The sequence below is a fragment of the Macrotis lagotis genome, chromosome X, assembly GCF_037893015.1.
Source record: "Macrotis lagotis isolate mMagLag1 chromosome X, bilby.v1.9.chrom.fasta, whole genome shotgun sequence".
NCBI lineage: Eukaryota > Metazoa > Chordata > Mammalia > Peramelemorphia > Peramelidae > Macrotis > Macrotis lagotis.
The window spans coordinates 110,712,978-110,731,151 of NC_133666.1; the positions used below are offsets into that span (position 1 = coordinate 110,712,978).

The 18,174-nt window shown below is 36.5% G+C and overlaps 1 protein-coding gene across 2 annotated transcripts in view; it reads right to left on the reverse strand.

Annotated features, from left to right (window-relative positions):
- TEK (TEK receptor tyrosine kinase) overlaps positions 1-18,174 on the reverse strand; it is a 136,152-nt gene that overhangs the window by 37,668 nt on the left and 80,310 nt on the right. For both annotated transcript variants that reach the window (XM_074206166.1, XM_074206165.1), the window contains 2 exons: positions 7,976-8,275; positions 1,910-2,064 (listed from right to left, as the gene is read on the reverse strand). In XM_074206166.1, coding sequence (XP_074062267.1) covers positions 1,910-2,064; positions 7,976-8,275 — 455 coding nt within the window. The remainder of the gene's footprint in view (positions 1-1,909; positions 2,065-7,975; positions 8,276-18,174) is intronic.

Genomic DNA, 18,174 nt, shown 5'->3' on the forward strand with positions numbered 1-18,174 from the left:
TATTGACTAGTTATGTGACCCTAGACAAATCAAGTGCATGAGTATGAAAAGAGCAATACTGAAAACTGAAGGTAATAAAAGTTTAGATATGGCTCAGACCCTGATCCCATGACTACCTCATATGGAAGCCATCAGTGTTTTGAGAAGTTCAAGGTTCCCTTTCTTCATATGTGTGTCCTTCACTTCCAGGAAAAATTCAGTTGGGTTCCCAGGGGCATGTCTAAATTCTAAGTATTATTACTGCTCCCATCTGTCCAGGATTGTGAGAAGATATCAGTCCAGGAAAGTGGGGTACTGAATATTTATGAAAACATTACATGTGATGCACACTCATTGTTAGCTACAATCCACCAGAACTGAGGCATTCTTGTCTCCAGGAGAGCAAAACTATCAGAGGCCCTGAGCCCCCAATAGTATTCAGTTCATTTTACAAATCTACTAGTTATTCCCCCTTAGGGTGACTGTTAGGTTGACAAAAACTAAATTGTAGACCCAATCAAATTACAGAGCCAGGCAATCAATTTTCTAGTAACCTTTAATGAAGGGAAGGAAGAGATTCTGTGTATATGAATGTATCTTGTTTTAAGCCACACTTGAGATTCATTATTCAAATTGTGGATTTAGAAAACTGATAGAATAGGGTATTTGTTAATTTTACAGAAGTGGAAACCTCAAGCTTAACATTTTAGACTGCAAAAAAATATTCCAGAGATGGGGATACTAACAAAAGATGATATTGTGGTTCATTGATGTGTAGGCTAAAGAAGTAAACGAATCAGTTCCATAGAAGTGACTACAGGTGAGAAGGACACGTGAACATGAGGAAAAATTCCAATAACTTAAGAAAAGGGAAACCTGGAAAATAAGAAATCATGAAGTTGGGAAAGTACTACAAAAGATTATTAATAAAATACCACTCAATATGCTATGGGCTGACTTCCTTGCCAAAAGATTCATATTCTATTGGAAGATTTATTTGGGAAGGGTGGGGTCAAAGCTTCAATTTCCTTTCATAGTGGAAGTCAGTAAGAAAAATAAATTGCCTGAAATCTTTGGTGGTTCCTCATTGTCTAGACAAATACAAATTCTTTAAGCCCTCTAGGCTCATTAGGCATTTAATCTAGATCCTGTTTACCTTTCTGGTATCTTTTTATATACTTACCTTCATGAACTCTTTTTCAGCCAGATCTAATAACCATTCATTCTCTGAAATTGGTATTCCCATATCTTGGCTGTGTCCTCAATTCCACCTCATCTCCATCTCTCAATATCCTTGTCTTTATTTTTTTAATTATTTTTATTTTTTAGATTTTTTCCAAGGCAATGGGGTTAAGTGGCTTGCCCAAGGCCACCCAGCTAGGTAATTATTAAGTGTCTGAGGTTGGATTTGAACCCAGGTACTCCTGACTCCAAGGCTGATGCTCTATTCACTGCACCACCTAGCCACCCTATCCTTGTCTTTCTTTAGGGCTCTGATGTCACCTTTTCCATGAAGCTTTCCCTGATTCCCCTACTTGTCTCCATAATAATAATAATTAGCAGAAAAAGAAGAAAAATACTTGCTAGTATTTCTATAGAGCTTTAAAATTTGCAAAATGTATTTCCATTATCTTATTTGCTCCTCATAACTCCAGGAGATAGATGATAGAAGCACCTTGAGGACAGGGCCTTCTTTATTTTTGCCTTGGTATCTCTAAAACCTAGTATAGTGACCACTATTACTTCTAAGGACCTACTGGTCCTTTAAAAATATATGTTTGTTGAATCAAATTTGGAAAGCTTCAAAAAGGCCCAAACTTTTGGAATATGTTTCTAGAGAGAAAGGTAATTATGTTCTAATTGTTCTATGTTCTATAGATTCTATTATGTTTTATAGAAATATATTTGTAAATAGTTAATAACACAGTACCACATTTTGGAAGGCTTGGGCCATTCTTCGCTGGACGTTTGCTCTCTTCAGCTGCAACATGATCAAGAAAGCCAACAGCACAGTCAAACAGGTCATCCCTGCTGAACCAAGGATGGCAATGAGCAACATCTTCTCCCCTCCAAGCTCTGTTAGTTCTATGGTTGGGGGAAAATAAATTAGGAATAGTTATAGACATAGCTAGAAATTATTTTACTTAGAGTATTAAGTGTCCCAGAACTTAAGATGGCAGAGAGAATAGTTAGCGTGAGCAGTTACACAGGGGACATTTTTCATGTGGGGAGGGGCCTTCAAGATAGATGACTCTCCAACCTCAAATATAGTTATATCAGGGCAAGGAAAGGCCTGTTTCCTATAGTGACCAATATATAACCCCAAAGAGATACAGGGTAGAGAACCTGGGTCCCTAAGATAAAAGCATCATGGCAATAGGATCTTAAAGGTAGGATTAGAGTGCAGAATTATGTTCTGTTGTATGATGAAGTTTGGTGGATGACTATGAAGCAGAGGTCAATAATCTCTAGAGTAACTAAATTATAGAAGAGGTATGTCCACTCCCATCCCCATTGGATATTGGTGCCTTAGACAAAATTATGGCAGTGGATCTATTTAAACTTTAGTAAAGGTGGGCAGAGACCATTTACCTATTTTTTTGTTTTTGTAAGCCTCATTCGCCCCTAGCTTGACAGTGGTCTTCAGGATGCTATAGAAAAACAGAGAACCAATTGGGTTTCACAGGTATAGAGACAAATTTTGATGAGCCTATGGTCCACCTAGCCGCCCCTAAACAAGAATAATTATTAACAGAGATTATAGTTTCCACTTCTCAAATCTCAAGGAGCCTCTCAAACTACAAAAAGAATAGGCCCTGGGGGACAACGGCTAGGTGGCATAGTGGATAAAGCACCAGCCCTGGAGTCAGGAGTACCTGGGTTCAAATCCAGTCTCAGACACTTAATAATTACCTAGCTGTGTGGCCTTACGCAAGCCACTTAACACTCTTTGCCTTACCAAAAAAAAAAAAAAGAATAGATCCTAAAAGGACACCCTCAGAAGTGGTTCTGGTCAAGTGAAGTAGGCAATTCATCTTCCTATCTCTCATGCATTCTATTGGTAAAATTTTGTCTGACATTTCATCCCTTCACCTCTTCTAATGTTTCCTAGTGATGACTCAATTTAAACTAGCAAAGGATTTTATAAAACAACTACTATGGGCAGAGCACTGGGATCACTACTATAAGAAATATAAATGCCTATGCTCAAATAATACTACTGCTTAAGAGTAGGATTAATCAACCAACTAAGATTCAGACACAGAGCCAAAATGGCAAAGTCAGGGACTCATCCAAGCTCTCCCTCAAATACCTTTAAATAATGACTCTAACCCAAATTCTAGAGTAGCTGAAGCCACAAAAAGACTGAGCAAAACAATTTTTTTTCAGTCAAAGACAAGTTGGAAGATCTGGTGGAAGGACCTGTTGCACCACAGCAAGCCTGGGTCTCACTGGAGTGAACTGGCTCCAACCATCCAGGAACAGAGCATGGGGTGCCTGGTTCCCTGGGGGTGGTGCCTGGGTCCATGGTAGCAGTGGCAGTTTTCAGACCTCTCAATCCAGGGATTACCAAGGACAACTTGGAAGATCAACAGGAAAACTCTGCCACACCAGGGTGAAAGCGGCTTCCAGTCCAGTGCTAGCCTAGCAAAGACCTGGCCCCAGGGGAACAGGACCAGGCAGGGAGTCATACAGCAGCTACTTCCAGAGTGTTAAACCCACTCTGGACTAAGGTTTTTTACAATCCCTAAAGCAGGACTCTTGTTTTGTCCATACTCAAATCTCAGAGTTGACTCCTACTGCAGAGCTGGGACTTTCCCCCATGGTTCCAGGGCTGAGGGGATTGCTTATGGGGACCAGTCATAACTTCTCATAAGACTTGGAGGAACTGAGAACTTACAGTTCCCTACGAGGGGATAACCCTGAAAACAGCAGCAAAATTCTTCAAAGGCTGAGGAGTAGTTCCTCCATCCTGGAAACGGAACCCCACATTAACAAAGTTAAAATCAAGTCCTAGACTGTGGAAATGAGAAAATAATTGAAGAAAAAAAATCTGACCATAGACAATTACTTTGGTCCCATGGAGGATCAAAATATACACTCAGAACATAATGAAGTCAAAGCTTCTGAATCCTCCAAGCTTCCAAGAAAACTATAAATTGGTTTCAGGCTATGGAAGAGCTCAAAAAAATTATTGAAAATCAAGTGAGGGAGGTAGAGGAAAAATTGGAAAGATAAGTGACAGCAATTTGAAAAAAATCATGAAAGTCAAGTCAGCAGCTTGGTGAAGGAGATGCAAAAATACTGAAGAAAATAGCACCTTAAAAACTGTTTGGTCAAATGGAGAAGTTTGCCTTAAAAAAATGAATTGACCAGATGAAAAAGGAGATAAAAAAATTTGAAAAAAAAACCCAATTCTTTAAAATGCAGAATGGAGCTAAGGGAAACTGATGACTTTGTGAGAAATAGAGAAACAATAAAACAAAAACCAAAAGAATGAAAATTTAGAAGAAAATGTGAAATATCTCATTGGAAAAATGTGACCTGGAAAACAGATGCAGAAGAGATAATTTAAAAATTATTGGACTACCTAAAAGACATGACCAAAAAAGGGTCTACCCATCATTTTTCAAGAAATTCTCCAGGAAAACTGTCCTGATATCCTAGAAGTTAGGATAAAATAGAAATAGAAAGAATCTACCTATCACCTCTTGAAAGAGATCCCAAAATGAAAATTGCCAGTACTGTTAAAGCCAAATTTCAGAACTCCCAAGTCAAGGAGGAACTATTTCAAGCAACCAGAAAGAAACACTTCAAATATCATGGAGTTACAATCAGGGTAACACAAGATTTAGCAGCTTTAACATTAAGGGCTCATAGGGTTTGGAATATGATATTCTGGATGAGCTTGGTTTACAAACAAGAATCAACTGCTCAGCAAAAAATGATCATACTCTTTCAGGGGAAAAGATGGACATTCAATTAAATGGGGACTTTTAAACTTTCCTGATGAAATGACCAGAGCTGAACAGAAAGTTTGATCTTCAAGTACAGCTTGTATTTCTGCAAGGGAAGGTGATACTGATAACTCATATGAACTCTCTCATTTATTAGAGCGGTTAGCAGGAGCACAGGAGGGAGTTGAATTTGAAGATATGATATATTTTAAAAGATGGAGTTTTGTGGAAGAAAGGGGAAAGAGAGGTAGAGTGGGTTAAGTTATTTCACATAAAAGAAAAGAAAGTTTTTGTAATGGAGTAGAAGAGGGGGAAGGTGAAGGGGAGTAAGTAACCTTACTCTCAATTAAAGGGACTCAGAAAGGGAATAACATATACACTCAATTTGGGTTGAGAAATCTTTCTTACCCTAGAAGAAAATAAGAGAGGAAATGGATGAGAGAAGGGGAGGGGGAGTATAGGTGATAGAAGAGAGGGAAGATACTAGGAGAGGGTAGTCAGATGAAACACACTTTTGGAGAGAGACAGGGTAAAAGAAGAGAGAGAATAGAATAAATTGGGGTGGGGGAAATAGGTTGGAGGATATTTAGAATAGCAATATTGAAGCAATTTCTCTGATGAACCTATGATAAAGAATGCTATCCATCCCAAAGACAGAGCTGATGGTGTCTGAATACATACTGAAGCATACTATTTTTTACCTCATTTTATTTTTCTTGACATTTCTCTTTCTTTGTGAGTGTTGGGGGATAGAAAGGAGGGGTTATATTTACTTTTACAACATGACTTTTGTAGCAATGTTTTTCATGGCTACACATTTTTAACCTATACCAAGTAACTTGTTTTCTCAATGGGGGAAGTAGGATGGGAGTAAGGGAGAAAATTTGGAACTCAAGGTTTGGAAGTAAATGTTGAAACTTGATTTTGCATGTAACTGGGAGGGGGGTAATTTAAAAATAAAATGAATCAAAGAAAAAAATTAGACACATACTGTAAGGGTTGGGAGAGGAAGGGAGCAATGTGGGCTGAAGGCAAAGCTTTATGGAGAAATTAGGTCAAGAACTGAGACTCTGAAGGATAAATTAAGTTATGTTTAGATGAAAAAGAGAGAAAACTTCCTAACCCAATGAGGATAAACGATTCAGTTTCTGAAGTACGATTCATGATCACCGAGATATGCTTTAAAATGTACAAAATTCTTTCCTCATAAGAACCCTCTGAAATAGGTAATGGAAAAAAATTTTGGAGGGGCTGGACAGGAGGAACCAGACTTTTATATTATTGATTTAGGAAACTCCTACTGAGGGAATTCTCTCTACCAATGTAGATTTGTGCCCTACTTTGCCATCTAAGAGTTTCCTGGGGAATGACTGGCCCAGGGTCACACATCCAGTTTGTGTCAGAGAATGAAACTGAACTTAAGCCTTCCTGCTTATAAAGTTGTCTCTCTAACCAGCTGCCTTTCAGTACAAGGATTACAATTACTCCTCATATATTTCATATTCCGTTTGGCTGCATTCATTTCACACTTCTTTGGCTTCTCTACCATGTACCTAGTAAACTTTTCATCAGGAAATCATATCATCTTCCTCCCCATCTCAACTCAAGCATGAACAGTTTATTAGTTAGGCAAGCAATAGTCAATAAATTGGGTCAATAGTCTCTCTCTTGATGACCAAAAACCTTGAGTGAAGGTTGACACAGATTTTTATAGAAATTGGTAAGAGGAGTAAAAAAAACACCATATCATTATGCAAGATCCAATCAGCCGTGGGACTCCTATCTCTTCAAACACCCATTTAAACAAAAGAAACATGAATGATATCTCCTCATTTTCCATGCTTTTGAATATCTTTGATTTCTCCACTATGTTCTAAATACCTTTACTTCCTCTTCCCTTTGAACTTTTTTTTGTGTTGTGCTTCTCAAGAACAGGGAATATCTTTTTGTATGTTAGTATCCTCCAAAGTTTAGCCATGAGTGGCACATAGCCATTATTTTTATTGACTATTTGAGTTTTACATTTGACCAAGGAGTATTTAAGTGACTCACCCATGGTTACACAGTTAGTCAATACTTAGGGTAGGACTCAAATTTAAGCTCCCCGATTTCTAATTCAGCAATCCTTCTCCACATCATTCTGTGATTTCTAAGAGTGAAAGGAGTTGATTGTTCAGAGTAATACAGATTTGTTGAGAGGCACCCAGTACACTTGAAGGAAGGCTAAGGCCTGTAGAAGGCATGGGATGTCAAGCTGAAAAGTCTATTCTGTGTATGTGTGTATGTGTATGCAAATAATTGGAAGTTTTATTACATAATTTGAAAATGGTTATTTTTAATAAATAATTTTTATTTTTATACTTTTAATAATAATAAAAGTATTTTTAATAAACAAAAAGGGGAAACTTTAAATAACAAGTTCCTCTGGTCAAAGGAGTGCTTTAGGAACATTAATGTGATACAGAACTATATAGACTAGAAGTGGAAAATATTGGAAGCTATGAGACTAGTCAGTAAGTCATTTTTGGATTTCAGGAATGAAGCAATGAGGGCCTGAATTCACCGGTGACATTAGTAATAGAAAGAAGTAATAATTTGTGGAAAATTTTAAAAAATTATCAATATATCTTGATAACTAATTGAAATGGGAGATAAAGGAGGATGAGTCAAAAAATGATTATAAGAGTTTGAGCCTGGTGACTGGGAGAATAATTGTATCATTGATAGAAAAAGGGAAGGAAATATGATTTTGTTTTTTAATAGAATGAATTTATGATGATTAGAAAATTTGCAAATATGCTGAAGATATGGAATTGGAGCTCAAATTAGATAAGAGGAAGAACTTGAGCAAGAATTATAGTAGCCTTCTATACCTGAATTTTAAGAGGGTACCTATGGATGGCAATGTCTTAAACCAAAAGGATGAATCTCTAATAGTAAAATTTCAAGCAGATGTGATAATGACAGGGAAATTTTTTTAAATGGAAACGGGACCTTATTATTATCTTTTAAATCATACAATGTTCTATTCCACTAACCTTTATTTTCTGGGAGTGTTATCAGTTCATGGGAAGAAGGAGGATTGCTTGATCCCATGTTGTTCTCTGCAAAAATGTCAACCCAGTAAGCTGTTTGGGGTTCTAGACCCTTAATATGATATTGTGTGATGGTGACATTCTTTATCTTCACTTCAATGTGATTTTCTTCAGCCTTGCCTTGAATCTTGTAACGGATTATGATAGAAGAAATAGAATGACCATCCAATATTGACCAAGAGATGATGGCAGAGGAATCAGTGATGTTGGAAATCTTGATACCATCAGGTTGAGGAGGAAGTTCTGTCAGAAAAAAATATCCTACAGTTAATAATCCTTAGTGATTTAAGAAGGCAAGATTATGTTCAATCATCTAACCATATTCACTCAAAAAAATCTACAATAAGAATGTTCTGTGTACTAGGTAAATAGGTAAGTAAAACATAAGTCTTAGCCTCAAGGAATTTAAAAAATATTTGGGGAGATTATACTATTGTACTGCATGTACTATTAAGTAACCATAAATCAAGGGAATATTTTGAGTGTTTAAATGAGACTTGTGGGGTGTGCTGGAGTCAGATCAAACTGGCTTAAAAGAGTCAATTGTTAAATTTCACATTTCAAAAACTGGCAAATGTGATAAGTTGGGATTAGATTTATTATTTTCTTTATTTCTAGACTTAAGAAGTGATGGAGAAAACAAAATTGCACATTAAACTTCAAAGTATATCATATACATATATATGTGTATATATATATATATATATATATATAATATCCTTTTTCCTCAGAAATGTATATACATTTTCCCTCAGAAAGCTGGTTGTTAACATTTACTCACATACCACTGAGACATGAACAAAATCTTATGGATAATGGAAGAGATCAAGAAAATCTTCAAGGAAGAATTGGAATTTTAGATGAAGGCCTTGAGAAGAAGTAGCATTTCAAACAGATGATGAGATAGCGAAAGGGGAAGAAAACGTAGGGTATATTTGTATGAAAGCATAGATGCTATGTAGAGAAGAGAGGAGCAAATAAAGCAAGAACCTTAGAAATCAGACTCTAGATTTTCAGTATTTTAAACACCTTTTTGGTGATTAATATTAGTTCAAATGCTTTGTACAGGAAGCAGGGTAGAAATTATAAATGTTTCTAAATTTAAATCTGTTTGGGGGTATGAGATAATGAAGTTGGTTTTGTATATATTGAGTTTTAATTGACAATGAAACATTGTTAGCATCAGTAGGATCATCAGTAAGATCATGAGAAACAGAAGGCTGCATGGAAATTATCTAGTCCAAGAGTCATCAAACTATGACTTGGAGCCAAAAATGTTTTTGTTGTTGTTGAGTTTTTTCAGAGCAAACTGTATAAAAACATAATCAGTCAACCAGAATTGTGGGCCATAGTCTGTTAACTCCTGATCCAGTTCAAGTCCCTCATTGCATGGATGACACTGAGGGTGAAAGAAATTTAAGTGGCTTTTGCAAGGCCACATTGGTAGAAATGTCCATAGTCAAAAGAAATGTGGAACTGACACATAATCTAAGGAGATTAGTGCTGAAATTGTGGGTTTCAGAATCTTATAAAGAGATACTACTCTTGAAATCATGACAGTGGCTGAGATTGTCAAGGAAGAGGGTAGAAAGAAAAGAGGATCAAAAAATCTTTTAAAATTTTCTATAAGTAGAGGACAGAAAAGAAATGGAACCAACAATAAAAAGAATGGACAGAGAAGTTGGAGGGAAAAAATCAAATTAGCTGTGGAGCAAAAAAGGAAAACAATTTCAAGAAAAAGATTTTTATTAATAGTAGTTATAGCAGTAGCAATGGGAAGAGGAGGAAAAGGAAGAGGAAGAGGAAGAGGGAAAAGGAGGAGGAGGAGGAGGATGAAAACAAAGGAAGAGGAAGAACTGAACTTTTAATTTCATTGAATAGAGAAATAGTCTTCAAATTTTCTTGATCATATACTCCTAATAGTAATGTTTCTTGAGTTATAATGATGGAGAACTGGTGGGAATTTTCTCAGTAGAAAATACAAAAGCTCTGAGTGTACAGGTCAGGGTTCATTTACAATTCTCCTGAGGTGTCACTGCCCCCTCAGAAGTGGGGATGGTGGGAGCTTGTATACCTGTCTGATAAGATGTTTTTTGATTGATGATACAACCCCTTGGAGTTCATGCATGCCCCCTCTACTGGGGACCAAGACCTCCACTTTGGAAAACACTGGTATAAGGAGGGTTTATAAAGTTGGTTTTTCCCACCTTCTTTACTATTATGACATAGATAGACAAATGTCTAGAAATATAACCTTACAAAGTTCATTGGAGACACTAAGATATTCAATTACTTATTTAGTGTAACAGATCCAGTATGGGTATCAGAAATGGAAAGTACAGCAGTGAGCGGATAGAGCACTGGCCTTAGACTCAGGACAGGAATTCGAATCTTGCCTCAGACACTTGCCACATACTAACAGTGTGACCCTGGGAAAGTTACTTAAAACTGATTTCCTTGTATCTGGGTCATCTTTAGTTGTCCAGATTCATATCTGGCCACTGGATCCAGATGGCTCTGGAGGAGAAAATGAGGCTGGTGACTTAGCACAGCACTCCCTCACTCAAATCCAATTCATGCGTTTGTCATGGCATTATCTCCCTTCTTCTTCAAGAATGAAGAACAAAAATCATCATCATTAGGGATGGGACTTGAAACCAGGACCTTCCTGACTCTGAGGCCTATTCTCTATTCACTCTATCAAGATATCTCATTATTATAGTATTAGTACAATTAATAATACCAAAATGGGACTCTAGAGTTTTGTAGCTTTAAAATTGTTCTCATGTTAATCATTCCATTTCATCTTCAAAGCAACATTTTGAAGTGATTGTTGTGTAATTATTTTTAGCTACTTCTGACTCTTCATGACCCCATTGGGAGGGATGGGTGTTTCTTTACAAAGATACTGAAGTGGCTCACTCTTTCCTTCTCAAATTCCTTTTACAAATGAGGAAACCAAGGGTAAAATGACTTATCAAGGATTACATAGTTAATGTAATTCAGGTCTTCCTGACTCCAGAGCTAGCACTGCCACCTAACTATCCTTTTTGAAGTAGGAAAGAAATATCTTATCCTTGTTTCATAGATGAGGAAACTGAGCATCATATAAATTAAGTGAGTTATAAGATAAATTGTAGTGGTCTTTCCATTATGACATTATATAGTCTAATGTTGAAAAGAGCTCCAAGAGGATGAGAAATAAGGAAAAAATCATTATTTTGGGAGAGTAGATGGTCATTGTTGACCTTGGAAAGAGAAGTTTCAATAGAGTAGTAATGGAGGAAGCTACTTTACAAAGGTCTAGCTAGAAGAAGATAGTGAAGAAGTAAAGTTGGCAAGCACATATTTATTCTGTTCATGCATTTGGTGGTCAGAAAGGATGGTAGCTAAAGAAAAATTTGAAAGTTTTGCTGTTGTTTCTTTAGAGCTAGAGAAGACTGGAGTGTTTTAGGCAAGTAGGAAGGAGTCCATAGAGAGGGAAATAATGAACATGGCAAGAAAAAAAAGGAAAAAGCAAAGAATTTTCCTTTTAGAGGAAATGAAGCATGGTTGATTCTGTATCAGAAGGGCATGAGACTTCAGTTATTTTTTCTATATAATCTCACATTGCTTCTTCTGAGGGTGACAAGGCATTTACCAGATCTCTGTCTGGAGTTAGCTGTGTATTCTGTGAATGTGAAATTGCAGTGGCATATAGTGGCAGGCAGTTCAGTCCTGAAGGCAGGAGGACCTAAGTTCAAATCCTAACTCAGACACTTATTAGTTTTGTCAGGGCTGACCAACCTTAGGTTATCTTAGGGCCACATTAAAATAAAATAATTATTTGAGGATCACAGCTAGAATAAAAAAAATACAGTCCAAGTTCAGGGACCATGAGGTCTCTGGGGCCAAGGTTCTTAAATATAAAAAGTTGCCTCATTGCTCCTTAGAAAGTGAGTGAATATGTGTCATTTATGTGATAGGTAAAGTCAGGAAGCACAAAAGCAAATACAGAACAGCAAAGCAACAACATAACAATATAAAGGTGGGTGCATACTGACCAGTCTGCATCATATAGACTGAATGCATCCCACAGTCAATTGAAAAATTCTCTGTGATATCTTCTATCCGAAATACTGCTTAAAAACACCAAAGAAGATTTGCATCAAAGAGTGATGGAATTTAATTAGTGATGGAATTGATTAGTGATAGAATTAAAAAATCTAATTTTATCTGCAAAGTGAATGTGATAATAAGTATAGTTTACATCACAGGATTGAAGTAAGATCAAATGTACAAATCTCTTTGTAAATCTTAATTACAAATGACAGCTAGGTGACACAGTAGACAGAGTTCTGGTTCTGGAGTCAGGAAGATCTGAGTTCAAATGTGGTTTTAGACATTAATTGTGGTTCTGGGCAAGTCATTTAATGTCTGTTTGCTTTAGCTTCCTCATCTGTAAAAATAAGGATAATAATAGTACCAATCTTCCAGAGTTGTTGTGAAGATAAAATGGGATATTTTTGTAGTGCTTCATAAAATTTAAAATGCTATATAAAAGTCAGCTATTTTTAGTTATTAATATAATTCAGTTTCATCTTTGCCTCTATGAAAATCAAATGTAAACTAAGACCCCTGAATTAATGTGATGCTGATGAAGTCAATTAATTCTTTTAAATAGGCCTCCTACTTGAAGATTATGAATACCATTATCAGGTTCAGTGTACAGTACTGGAAAGAACATTGAATCTATCATTAGAAAAACTTAAGTTCAGACTACATCTCTGCCATTTACTTGTATGTTGTTAGGGAAATACTCTAACCCTTGGGGCCTCAGTTTACTTACTTGGCAAAATAGGGGGCATCTTATCTGTTTATATATATATATATATATATATATATATAAAATTATTCATGAAGAAATCATGGAAACAAAGTATAATTATAAAGCAGAACATGATATAAAGCATGACAAAGGGAGGAGAGAAGAAAGAGAAAGTGAACATAGTGAAGTTTATGAGAGTGGCAGTCTTAGGAGGGGGAGTCCATCTGGGGTTGCTAATCAACTGAGCCAACATCTTGTGACACCAAAAACAACATATTATTTTAGAAAAAATCTCCATAGTGCTGATTCTCTTTGATAAATATTGATAATACAATAATAATATTCTGTCCTTCATATTCAATTCAACTGAATTAATATTTAGATGGCTATAATTTGCCAGGCACTGGTATGGCACATGCTTTCATTTCTTTTCTTGAAGTGAGATAGATTTTAGTCAAATCATTCATAGGTTTGGAACTGTCACTAAAAATTCTAGTGCCTGGAGCAAAAAGATGTGTGGGGGAGGGGATGAGGTAAGGACTTGGAATATCCTGAGGCTGCTGCTAAGGACACTTTACTCCTGGAGGAGTTAGGGCAGGCCAGGCCACTCTAGTTAGATAATGCTGGGTAAGGAAAGAGGTGGCTCATCCCCTAAAGAATATAGCCCATGCCCCTGGAGTTCAGCCTATGCCCTTTAGATTACTTAATACCTAGAAAGGAGTGGTATGGAAGTGGGGCAGGCAATGGGGGGAGGGGATTCAGTGGCAGGCTTCCAATCCCATGTGTCAATGAGAATACACAGGCTGGCTGGTGAGAGGTGCTAGGGATAGAGAGTTTCAGCTTGGAGTCTAAAGACAGAAGAGAAGGGTTCTGGCCACAGACAGAAAGGGAAAAAGCATATCATGTCAACAAAGGCCCCTGGATATGGGGAGGGTAGAGGTAGAGGTAGTAAGGAGTATAATATGAGACAGAAGAAGCACTTGAGGACTTTCATAGCACTCAAGCTTCCTGTGTGATAAAAATGGATGCATTAATGAAAAGCAGAGCAAGGATTGGGGAGAAGCCTATGGTCCTTGAATGAAGTAAAGTTAACTGGCCCAGATTGGAATAGAACACAAGACTGCAATCTCATTAAGATGATACTCTTATCAAGTAGTACTTTCAGCGTCAAAAGAAAAAGCAAGTCAGAGTAAGACAGATTTAAAATTATAAAACACATCAGCAGCCATCTAGTCTAACGCATACCCCAACAGAGTATATCCCACTATAAATACCAGATAAGTTGGTATCCAGCCTCTGCTTAAAGACTTGATCTCTATTATACTTTCGGACCACAAATTCTAATTGTTAGAATTTTTTTTTAACAACACACCTAAATTTGTCCATTTTCAAATTCTATCCATTGCTACTGGTTTTCCCCTCCAAAGTAAAATAGACATATCTAATGATACTTCTCCCTGACAATCCTTCAAATATTTGAAGACAACTAAGTACTTAGGAAATGTGACACACCATTTTTGTCGTTGTTGTTTGTCCTTTTTCAAAGAGGACCAATGGCATAATGGAGTGATGTCTTGTGTAAATAGGATTTAAGTGAGACAGAGAAGCACAAAATCATCAGCCTTTCTTTCCCAGGGTTATTATAGTCCAGTGACAAAAGAAACATTAGTAAGACTGTCAAATGACTTAGGATGTAGTGGATAAACTTGGCATCTTTCATGTCTGATCAAGTTCTAAGTGTTCTACAACAACTGCTTCAGTTGCCTTCATAGTCATCAGAACAAATTGTTCTTATCTGCCCATTCAATGTAAATCTTCATATGCTTAGGGGTAGACATTCCCCCTAACTCAAAAATGGGTTTGAAGTCTATTGGTTAACCTCAGTCTGGTTATTGAGATGATGATCTACCAGGCTGTGGCTGCTTGTATGATGCAGCTTCTTGTAAGCACAGTTGAGAGTTGAGTGCCAGGTGAATACCAAAGGCTCAACAAGCCCTCACAACAGAAAGGCTAATGTGGAAAGAAATGTGGTAGAAAGGAAAATGAGATTGTTTACAGACATACTGAGTCTGAGGTTCAAATCAAGATGTTCTGTGTAGGCTGCTGGGAATCATTTGAATAGAGTCACAGATAAAAATGAAGTAACCAAGGGAGAGAGCATAGACAGAAGACGAGGTGAGCTTTTGTAGATCACATGAATTAGGGATTATAAGTAAATGAGGAACCAGTGAAGGATATTATGATAGGAAGAAAACCAGGAAAGTATGCCTCTAAAGTCAAGGAGTTTTATTCTTACTCTCACCAGTGAACCTCTTCTTAGTTATTTAGTGCATTTATGAACAAGACCTTTTTATATAAGTAGGTATCTCAACAGACACCTATTGAGTGGGTCAGTATATCTAGCACACCTCCTATGATTCTAAGGCAGTCAATTTAAGTTAGATCTAAAAGTTAGGAAGCTTGTCTTTACTACAAGTCTGAATATTCTTTTTTTCAGCCTCCATCTATTGTTCCTAGGTCTGCACTCTGGGGACAAATATAAGTCTTCCTCTCTTTCATATGACAATCCTTCATTCACAGAATCCTTGGATTGAAGAAATGGAAGCAGTTGTCTAGTCTATTAAGGGATTCATTAAAAGAATATTCACTATAACATACCTGACAAGTGGTCATACATTCTCTACCTCTAAGGAAAAGGAACACATCATTTCCACTTTTGAATGACATTAATTGTTAGAAATTTTCTCTTGACATCAAGTCAAAATTTATCTTTGAAGCTTCCTGTCATTGCTCCTGGGCCTTCTTCCACATGATAGTCCTTCACAGATTTGAAGAAAATTATCATGTTCCCCAAGTTTTCTCCTTTCCAAATTAAACTTGCCAAGTTCCTTCAACTGATTCCCTAGTGACATAGACCCCAGGCATTTTACCACCTTTGGCTACTCTCCTTTTGATTCTTCAGTTACCAATGTCTTTCCTAAATGATAGATCTAGTCCTCTAAATGAAGACTGAATAATACAGGGTACAATGAGGTTACCACCTTCCTGTTTCCTGGATAGTATGCCTCTAGTAATGTTAACCTAAAACAACAGTATTTTTGGTTGCCACATCACACTCCTAATTTATATTGATGTTTCAATCCACTAAAACCTTAGAACAACTGATAATTATTCCTACTTCATCTTGTATTTCTGAAGTTGATTTTTTTGTATTCATGTCAAACTTTCCATCTATCGCAATTGAATTTCATCTTAGTAGATTTTGCCCAATGCTCTAGCATGTCAAGACCTTTTTGGATCCTGACAAATTTAAAGACAGCTATTATATCTTCTCTCACTCTTTTCTACACTAAATACATAACCAATGTGGTTATCTCAAGCACCCAAGGATTTCTTAATATTAGTGACTAAGCAGAATGGTGGGGCAGTGGATATTTATGGCCAAGGCAGACCTGTCTTAAAATCTAGATTCAGATTTTAACTGAATCCATCCTGGGCAAGTTGCTTAACTTCTATTTGCTTGTTTTCTCATCTGCAGAATGAGGATAATAATACTACCTGCCTCCCAGGGTTATTGTGAGGATCAAATGAAATCATATTTGTAAAGCATTTTGCAAACCTTAAAGTGCTAAATAATTGCTAGCCATAGTAATTTACATTTGGGTAAACCATATTTCAAAATTCTAAGTAGGTTCAATTTCATATGAACATGTGATAAAAATAAGATAAAAACATTGCATCCGTTTTATATTATATAGCTAGGTGACTGTCTAGAACCAGATTGAGGATGTGGATGCTATAGACTATTTTACACTGAGTCACTAGTCAAAGATGATAGTAGGTACTAATAGTTTAAGTGCTGGATGCAGATAAGAAAAACATCCCTATCACAGGCTCAAAGTAATACTTGGATTTCAAAGGGACAGATCTGAGGTACTGAGGTTAAAACATTCCCTTTATAGACAGGAAAAACCTAAGTAGGGCAATAGAAGCTCACCAACACACAGTAGCTAAATATAATAAATTCCTATATGAAAAAGTAATTCTGAGTATAGGTTACTTTTTTTTTTCAAATCCATGATTGTATTGCTTTTAAGTACATGAATATATTACAAATAATTGCTAATAATGTGTTCCTAAGAAGAAATGTAGATGAATGGCAATACAATTAGGAATGCAGGCCTGATTGAAAAGTTAGATGTAAACAAGTAAAGTATTGATCATTGTCAACAAAAGGATCATTGTAAATTATTTTCATCAATGACCAGGATGAAGTCACAGATGTCATGTCTATCAGATATGCAGATAATGAAAATTTGTGAAGAAGATCAACCAGTAAGATGTTAGGCAACAATCAGTAAAGTCTGAGACTTGGAACTCAGCATTCAATTCAGCAAGTATCAGGTGGAAGAGATATGGCAAAACTGCTGTTCTGTAATTGATCTGGGACTTCAGCTATACTGAAAAATAAATATGATTCAATGTTGTGATTTAGTCAATACAATCTTAAGTTAATATAATCTTAAAATACATTAAGATAAGTATGGTGTTCAAAACAAAGCTGGTAATAGTCCCACTAACTTCTGCCCTGATCAGACAAAATCTTGAATATTGTTTTCAGTCTTGGGAGCCACATTTTAATGCCAATGGTTGATAATAGGTATTCTGTGATAATTCTGGTTAGGTTATATGATGATGAGGATATGTTTGGAACTTTGATTGTGAACTTACTGTGAAGGATGTGGATGTATCCTGTGACAATATTATGGAGAGGATTTGAGAACATCTGTTGGTACATGCTTATTGGTACCTTGCTGAAGATAAGGTAATTTCTTTAAGACTTACTGATAAGGAAAGCTAGGTGGTGCAATGGATAAAGCATTGCCCCTGGAGTCAAATGTGATCTCAGACACTTAAAAATTACCTAGCTGTGTGACCTTGGGCAAGTCACTTAACTCCATTGTCTTACAAACAAAAGCAAGACTTACTGATTGAGGATTAAATTGATTGATTGACTTAAGATGCATGGATTAATTAGACACAAATACTAACAGAGAATGTTTTAGATTGTAATAATTCTTTTGTCATAGGGAACTTTTTTTCTACTTGAGTGACCCAGAGGGAAACAAAAGTAAGAGTGAATTCCACAGGGGAAAGTTTACACATTCATTTAGCCATACATGACAGTAAATTTATGCCCTGATATAGAAGCATATTGCAGTTGTTGATCTCATAAACATTCTTTTGAGGGAAGTAGAACAAATATTTTTGTCCCCATTATAAAGCAAGGAAGCAGGTTCTGAAAGGGATTTACCCAAGGTTATACAATCAGAAA